The sequence below is a fragment of the Lolium rigidum genome, chromosome 6 (genome assembly GCF_022539505.1).
Source record: "Lolium rigidum isolate FL_2022 chromosome 6, APGP_CSIRO_Lrig_0.1, whole genome shotgun sequence".
Taxonomy (NCBI): domain Eukaryota; kingdom Viridiplantae; phylum Streptophyta; class Magnoliopsida; order Poales; family Poaceae; genus Lolium; species Lolium rigidum.
Genome location: NC_061513.1, coordinates 353,803,309 through 353,812,406, shown reverse-complemented (window position 1 = coordinate 353,812,406; position 9,098 = coordinate 353,803,309). Strand labels below are relative to the sequence as shown.

The following is a 9,098-nucleotide window of genomic DNA, read 5'->3' as shown; positions in this document are numbered from 1 at the left end:
CCTACCACTCCGCGCTGCACACTACTCCCTTTGAGGTGGTCTACGGGAGGCCACCACCGGCGATGCTTCCCTATGCGTCTGGCACGGCCCGTACTGAGACGGCGGATGACCTGCTGCGCACCCGCGATGAGATACTGGCTGAGGCGCGCCGGCCGACTTCTTCGAGGCTCGGCAGGCTGGCTAGGAGGTACTATGATGCTCATCATCGCGAGGCGGAGTTTGCGGTGGACGACCGGGTCCGGCTCCGCCTTCTTCACCGGACGACCCGAGTCCTTGGAACCCGCGCTCCCGGCGCAAGTTGGGCCCTCGTTACGCCGGTCCTTTCCGTGTGCCTGGAGCGCATCGGCAAGCTCGCCTACCGCCTCGAGTTGCCTGCGGGCTCGCGCCTCCACGACGTCTTCAACGTCGGTCTCCTGAAGGCCTACCGGGGCGACCCTCCTTCTGCACCACCAGCTCTTCCACCTACTTTGGATGGGCGTCTCGAGCCTGCCCCGGCGAGTGTGGATCGCGTGTTGAAGGCCCAGCAGCGCCGTGGTGTTTGGCACGTCTTGGTGCGTTGGACAGGCCTGCCAGAGGACGAGGCGACTTGGGAGAAGCTTGAAGATCTCCGCCAGCAGTTTCCAGAAGTTCAGCTCGAGGACGAGCTGTTTGAGAAGGCGGGGAGAGATGTTATGGTCGGTTTGACCTATACACGCAGGAAGCCCACTAGTGGCTAGTTATGGGCTTAGCCCAAGTAAATTAGGGGCTTAGCCCAAGTAAATTAGGGTTTAGAGGAGGCCGTCCTCTTATATAAACACTTGTATCCCTTCGAGATTAATCAGACAATATTCAATATCATTACTGTCTCGTCTCCTGAAGGGAGACGGGAGACCCTTGTGCCCCCGCCGCACCAACCCTAGCCGCTGCCTCCTTCCTCCGCGACGGCGCCCAGCCGCCGGCGCCGAGCTCTCCAACCTCTCCGCCCTCACTTCCACCCTTACAATCTCCGCCCTAGATCCGGTAGAACCCTAGTCTCTACCACACTGACATATCCTTGACCCGCTCACTAAAACTCTGTGTGCTAAAAGCTAGTAGTATAGCTGAAAGTCGTGTGTTGAAGCCAGCCGGCGGCGGCCCCGCCATCTTAGTGACGCAATGAGCTTTCCCATCATGACATAGTACATAATCTGCACCTAAGTATTACACCTGGGTAGTGCTAAACTACTAGGGGCCATTTGGATTCATAGGATAGGAAAAATATAGAAATAGAAAAAGATAGCAGGTGTAAAGCTTTCTTCGTTATATGTGTGTACGAACATATAAAGAATAAGGTCTGAGTGAATTTTTCATTTCACCTAACTTTTGCCGGGCTCATTTGATTCGTATGATAGAAAAATTGTAGGAATAGAAATCAAGATTAAGATGTCATGTTTACTTGAATCTTACGCAAGGAGAAATTTGTTGAATACCTAAACTCTTTCCATCAATTTTAATTTTTGGTTTATTTGGTAATTCTGGTATGGTATCAGAGCTAAGAGGTCTCAAGTTCAGGACTCTCATCACGCATAATATAAAAAAAATGCAGCCTACATCGAACCCAATCTAATGTCTCAGATAGCCGAGACCATGGGGGAGAGTGTTGAAACATTGTATTGCCTGGCTCTTTCCATCGGTTCAGAATTTTAAAGAGTTGATACAAACCGGTGCTAAAGGTTCCGCGTCTGCCACGTATCTGGCGACAAACCTTTAGCACTGGTTCGTGTCACGAACCGATGCTAAAGCTCTGTTGGTCCCCTGATGTCCTGGCCGCACGAGCCGGTGCTAATGCGCCGTTTAGTCTGAATTCGTAGCACAACCGGTGCTAATGCTCTTTGGAGCAAAAAATATAAACCCTATTTTCTACTAGTGCTAGTGCATCGTTTTATGAAATTCTCTTTGATTGTGGTGAAGGATATTTTTTCATGGGCATAATTTTACGTTATTTTTCTATTCCACTTCAAGATTCCATAAATTTATTTTCTATGTGCTATAATCCTATGAATCAACCGACTCCTAAATAAATAAATAAAATCCATAGGTCCCAAAGTCATCTAAAATCAATGAATCAAATGAGGCCCCAAAGTGAGATCCAAAAAAAAAAAGTTCCTCTAGTTTTTTCGTGCACTTCATCTCCAGAAAATTTCCTAGCCCTGTACGTTTCCTTGCCCTAGAAGAACTAACAGAACCGTGATGTATCAAGGCGTCACGATCGCTTGCTCGCATGGAATTCGGACCATGCCGGCTTGCAGTGCCCAATTCCAAAGAGCAAACCTCCGGAACAGCTCCAGCTAGCTGCAGCACACCGATCGATCGAGTCAAAACATCTACTGAGTATGACGATAAAACGTACGCTCACGCAGCCAGGACGCGATGGCCGTCCAAGCAAGGAATTAATGGGGACGCAACGCAACGAACGCTCTCGTCGCCGCGTACATACGTACGTCCAGGTCCAGCCACCACACGCATCCATAAATATCCGTTTCATTCGTACGCACGTACTACCTCTGGACGTTTTTAATCGACGCGATCTGATCTATGTTTCTGAACGATGCAAGCCGGAAACGATATCCACTCGCGTCCATTAAATCCGGACGGAGGGAGTATATATCTGAACCCATATATGGTCGTAATTCGAGTTAGCGGCTCCAAAAATGAGGAAATGGTGGCGAACATCCCAGGCCCCTCTTGCTTTCGAAAAGGGGGAAGATAATGCGAGCAAAGTTGTTTTTGCGGTGAAGTTGAGACCGCCGGCGCGTGCGTGAGAGATACTAATTGAGAGCAACACGCGTTAACTTCTTCTCCTCTAGTCGGCCTGCACAGTAATACCCACGATCGATGCCACGGCAAACATATCCAGGGATCTCGTCCTCGTGCATGCACAGCAGAGTACTACTCCCTCCGTTCCTTTTTAATTGACTCGGATTTAGTACAAACTTGTACTAAATTTGAGTCAATTAAAAAAGAACGGAGGGAGTACATCTGGTCGACCCGAACACGAGCGACGAGTGAGTGGTTCAAGTGTATGTCTCGTCGCCCCGACCTTCCCTGTGATCAATCCGTCATTTTTCATCCTGCGCCCGGTGAAAAATAAAAGAATAAACCCTTTGGAAAAGAGTTCAGCAGAAAAAGATACGATTTTTAAAAATATTTTAAAATCTAACTTTTGTAGCGCTTGTACGTGGGGCACTAGTGTCGAGCTTCGGGGCACTGCCCGTCCTGCGAGTGTTGCAGAAAGGGCTCACAGCCCGGTCACATAGCTCCAGCGTACGGGGAGCTACCCTAGGATGGTATCTTTTAGATCAATGTAAAACCGGAGAGCTGCCTGACCTCACACCTATCTCCCTTCCCCTTTCACGTTACCGACCACGGACTCGGGAGAGGAGGAACACCACCCCCCCCCCCCCCCCCCCCCCCACCCAAGGTATTCTCCTTTGATCCCCTCATTTCATTTGGAAAAATCCTCATTGCTCCTATTTTTCTAAACTTATGTGAAACCCTAGTTCATCAAATATTTCAAAACTTGTATGGAATATTGTGGTTTTATTTCGTATTTTTACATTTTTTGTGTATCACTACTAGTTATTAGGAAACATGTGTGATGTTGATTTCAATTTTACATGTTAGTTCATATGCGACAGAACAAGGTGAATATGTGTGTTGTATTAGCATTTTTGGCTTATTAAAAGTGTATTTGTGTTTTATGTATGTGATAGAACATGGGTATTTCTGCTCTGTTTCATTTTGGTTCAATTATTTCATGGGATATGTGGTAGGTTATGGTTATTTATGGTCTATTTCTTATCAGTTGTAAATTTTTAAATATGTAGGATGAAAAGTTTGCACCCACATTACGAGCTTGAACAACGTGTGTGGTTTATGGCAGAGGAGAACAGGTAATACAAAATGACTATGACAGTTGATATTTTTAGTTGACATGATTATTGTTCTAACTTCCATATTTTTAGGTTTTCCCACCCCTGCGTCTAAGGTATCACGAGGTCTCATCTGACAATTTCACATATGATGAGCGATACACAATGTGTACATCGAGAAACTAGGACTCCTTTCATTCACCTAGCTTGTCTCGTGGTTGACATAGGGCTTACAAGGTATAACCCGAGTTGGGGTGGGTTAAGAAGTCCCTACAAGTGTCGACATCTATCTACTTGTCCTCTAGGATAATTCTTCTCCGAGGTCTTGACCCTGGAATTTCTCTTGGACCGACTTACTCACGAGACAGCCCAAGTCTCTTTGTGCAAGCCGATCATGTGAGGATTCTACAAGTTGATCATGGGCATCCATAGTCGTGTGCGCCGTCTTCCACTTAGGGCTACCTGTTTTGTATCCTCCCGTCACCTAACTAAATAAAACAAAAACTATAACCCTAAACCTAACCTACTAATCATAATTATGATGCTTCATAGCCATCATATAAATCACCATTGGCTAGTACAATAAAAAATAAACCATACGTGTTTTTCTCAAATGCAATTTCTAGTGTTTGAAATATTTAGACAAATGCAACCAAATTAAAAGATTTAGATCAGAGAAAAACAAGGGAGATTGGGGGAGAGTACCTCTATGCACAGAAACCAAACTAAAATGGGGGATGTTGAGAGAGGGGCAAGTTGAGGGAGAGAGGGGGAGAGACATGGGTCGTCCGGCGCTAGATAACCGGGTGTGGGCCTGTTCTGCCACGCTGGCACGGTGGGTGGCTTTGACGTGCCCGAAGCGCAATCACGTAGAAGGTAGTGTCCAACAATCCTAAACCTACGGAAGAAATCTTACGGATTGGTTCTAAGGACTGATGTGGAGCATGTTCGTTGGTTCTTATTTTTTTCCCTTCCTGAAATAGTGGAGCACGTTCTAATTTGTTTCTCATCTGGTGTGCCACGGTGGTTGTCCATAAGAACTTTTTGTAGAATATTTTCGTAGATGTAGTAGCATTACTCGGTAGTGTCCTACGAGGTGCTAAAAAAAAGTTGGATTTTGAAAATAGTTTGAAAATAAGATTAGTGGTCTGTTGAACTTGAGCCCAAAAGGTTGAGATCAGTCAATTGTTCACCGCACCGGGTCCCTGTGCCCTCGTAGTGACATAATGAAACCAATCAGAGGGCACGACAATTGCCCACGCTAAAGACATGTGGGACGCCAAGCTTCCTCTCAAAATCAAGATATTCTCGTGGCAACTGGCGCTTGACAAGCTGCCGTCGGGTCAACAGATCCTTACCAGACACGGCCCTTCCAATGGCCTGTGTGCCCTGTGTGGCGCACCGGAAGACGCAAGTCACATTTTCTTCGCCTGCTCTTTGGCGACGTTCTCTTGGTCGGTCTTGCGTCAGGTGCTAGGGTGCAACTGGTGCCCGGCCAATTTTGCGCAGTTCCACGCAATCCTCTCGGGTTTTTCGGGCTACCCTAGGAGGTTGTTGTGGGTGTTTTTCTTAGCTCGGTCTTGGACTCTGTGGAATGTGCGCAACAAGCTTGCGATTGAAAAGAAACTTATTTCTAACCCAGCTGACATTATTTACAAAATCATAATTTTTTTGCAGCTGTGGAGCCTAAAGGCCAAGGCAAGAAAAAAGGAGGGGCTAAGCTGGATGACACGCGAGCTAAGGGAGCTGTACGTGCAGCTCAAGCCGCCGGCGGTGTGAAGAAGTAGGCTGTGGCTCGGGAGGGGTCCGGTCGTGCGAGTTATCACCATGCTTTCGTATCTTAGTCAAAACTGTTTCCTGGTGTTATGCTTGTTAGTGATGAACGATGATGCGGCCAAGCTGTAAGGCCCAGCAATTTGTAATCTTAACCTTGTTACCTTGTGGTTTTATTAATTTAAAGTCGGGCAATGCTGCCTGTTATCTAAAAAAAACCAATCAGATCCCCGGTCCCCGATCGATCGGTCGACTGCTTCGCTTGTTGCTTCAATAAATATCTGGTGCAGTTACCGCCATTCATCACGCGAACGAAGGAGCTCGCTGAGTGATGATCGTCTTTACTGCGCGCCCACTCGACCTGCCGTTGCATTCAAGCCTCACACCCATCCAGGCTCCGGTGCTTTATATACGGCCCTGTGCGCCGTCTTGTTTTGCCTCAGCACAGACACGACCCACCGGCCTCGCTTGCTTGCTCCGCCGGCTACAGTACAGAACCTGCAGCGGCTATTGTTGCTGGGATCCGACGCCGGCCGGCCGGCAAGGCTACCGATCGAGATCGAAGCCATTTTCGTGGAGGTGCGCGAGCGAGGAGTCGGTCTTCAGTCTTCACCATGAACGCGCCGACGTCGTGGCTGTTCACGGACACCTCCAGGTACAGCACCCGCTCCAGGCTGCTCTTCATCGGCCTGTCCTTCGCCATCGGCATCGCCACCTTCCTCCTCTACCTCGCCGTCTGGTACGCCTGCCGCAGCCGCCGCAACCAGCTCCAGAACGCCGAGCGAGCGGACGATCTGGAGGCCGGCGCCGCCTCGCCGGAGCCCGAGTGCCGCGGCATGAGCGACACCGCCATCGCCGCGCTCCCCACGTTCAAGTACGAGCTACCCGCCGTCGTCCCCCTCCAAGGGGCAGTTGCCGCCGACGACGACGCGCAGGAGGCGCCGACGGCGGCGGACTGCGCGGTGTGCCTGGGCCAGGTGGAGGCCGGCGAGACGGTGCGGCGCCTCCCCAAGTGCGCGCATTTGTTCCACGCCGAGTGCGTCGACGCCTGGCTGCGCGCGCATTGCACCTGCCCCATGTGCCGCGCCCCCGTCGGCCTGCCTTCCGCCGCCGCCTCCAAGAAGGACGGCACACCGCCGGCGGAAGCGCCAGCGGCGGCGACGGCGGTGGCGCTGCCACCTGTCTAGGCTCGCTCGCCTAGCTTCATGGGGAAAGAGTGTACTGAGCCACCGCATGATTGAAGAATTAATAGCTACGTACAGCGATCGGTCGACGACTACGAAGCTAGCTAGAGGAACGTAGCCTAGGAGTAGGACGATGTAGAGGCCTAATTTTTTTTTTTTTTTTTTGCGAAACACAGTACAATCAAACACGCTCATACATACGCGTACACACTCACCCCTATGAACGCACACACGTACACCCTACCCCTATGAGCACCTCCAAGAGACTGCGTTGAAGAACTGATCCGGCGGGTCTTGAGATTGACGAAGTCACCACAGGCGCCTGTCTGTCGACGGGAACGTCGCCTCCCATCGAAGAATATTCCGCTTTATGAGACACAAGTGTCAAATGCGGGATTTGAACTCGTGGTGCGGGGACATCTGCTCTTGCCTAACCATCCAACCACAGGTTGGTTCTCATGTAGAGGCCTAATTATTCGAGGACATTTGTTTGGTTCGTACTAGTATATACGTACGTGTACAGGAGTATCTGTGACGTCGATTGTTCTTGTTGTATTTGTACTTGTAGGTCTGATTTTTTTTTTTGATTGAGTGAATGAATCAGGTACAGCTAGTACGCACTGTACCGCAACACATCTTTGTCGCAAACTTCCTACTTTTCAGTCTCTGTTGCACGGTTCAGCTCCGCCGTCCCCCGTCTCCCTGGGTCTCGGTTGACACGCGCATCCATCAACGTCAACTCGGTGCGCTCCCTTCCACTCATGCGAATTGCGAAACCGCGGCACCAGCCGACTACAATGCAAAAACCTCCCCCTGCCGATTCTTCTCCTCGCTTCCGAGGGGCATCAATTCGTTTCGTGCGCGCACACATATTTTGTTTCCACAACAACCATCAATCGCAAAGCAGTCAGTCTCCTCCATAAATCAGTTCTCCTTTGATCGGCTTCATCAGTGTCCGGAGGGTGAAAAATCCGATCTAGGTATACAAGATGTTCAATAAAATCAGTTTTAATACACCAGATCAAAGTTTTTCTAGCGTGAGCTTTAATGAAGATGACATCGTCTATAATAAGTGATCTTTGGTCCTTGGTTCAATGATGAGATCTCATTTTCAGCGTCAATAATGGTGTTGAAAGATTATAATTCTCTATGTATGATCCTTTAGATCTTGATTCGCCAGATTGGTTTTGGATTTTTTTTATGGTTGTCGCGTGGAGGATTATTCTTGCAATATTTATCCCTGCTGCTACATTCTCGGCAATGATGATTCGTACTCTCGGCTTTCTAACAATGTCGACCAAGCTATTCAGTTATTTTCCTTAGCATATTGGCATTGATACTCTTGAAGATGTTGATTGACTACTTTAATGGTTACGAGCATGCACGTATCCTAGGACTCAAATTAAAATTATGACAACCTTCGCTGATTTACAAGTCTATGGTTTGTAATGCCTTCAACAACAAAATAAGATTATGTCATGGAAGAAAAACAACTTGAAGAGCTAGAACATTTTCTCGTTTCTTTTCAAATTTATTTTGTAATCTTTGAAGATAACTTGTGTTTCTCTGTTATTTATTTGTTACTACTATAAATATATGTGGTATTGATTGCTAGAAAAAAAAAGAACCACCAGTGATCGCATTTTTAGCCGATCATTTTTCGTTTCCATTGAAAGCATTTGTATCTTTGAATTTTCACCCGGGCACTTATTTTTTTAGAACAATGTTTTATTAATAGAAAATCAAGTTACATGAGTTAAGGAATAATGAAAAATCCAGCACCTCCAGACCAACATTCTCGCTCTAGAGCATCTACCTCGCATCGGCCCCCAACACTGACATGGATAACGACGAACGTCAGTGATACACCGAGAAATAGATCACGTCATACCTGGAGAAAGACGAGAAGACCAAGTCGTTGATCTGAAGGATCGACAAGCACACGGTGCCATCAACTCTAAGAGGCAACCGTGAAGGTTAGCTCCGGTGTGGGATTAGAGTTGAAGCAGATTTGTCGGTTCGGCAGTCGCTCCCACCACCCCAATGACGCACGACAATTGTAACCCTAAAAACTATAGGGATTTCTATTTTCGTGTCCCTGGCTCCTTAGTTGTGCTCAGTTTTCCCCAGCTCCTTAGTTTTTCCTCAGTTTTCCCCAAGACCTTGTCTGAAACCCGCAGAAGGAGCTCGGACGGAAGGAATCCCGTTTAGTTGACGTTGGTTGGTGCTGGCACGTGGGGCCGCTGTTGGT

General features: G+C 48.2%; 1 protein-coding gene across 1 annotated transcript; it reads left to right on the top strand.

Annotated features, from left to right (window-relative positions):
• The first annotated feature begins 6,127 nt into the window (after nt 1-6,127).
• Nucleotides 6,128-6,988, top strand: LOC124659134 (RING-H2 finger protein ATL39-like). Its single transcript, XM_047197068.1, has one exon. It carries the CDS (start codon nt 6,278-6,280, stop codon nt 6,848-6,850), a length of 573 nt encoding a protein of 190 aa, XP_047053024.1. The 5' UTR covers nt 6,128-6,277; the 3' UTR covers nt 6,851-6,988.
• Nucleotides 6,989-9,098: the final 2,110 nt, after the last annotated feature.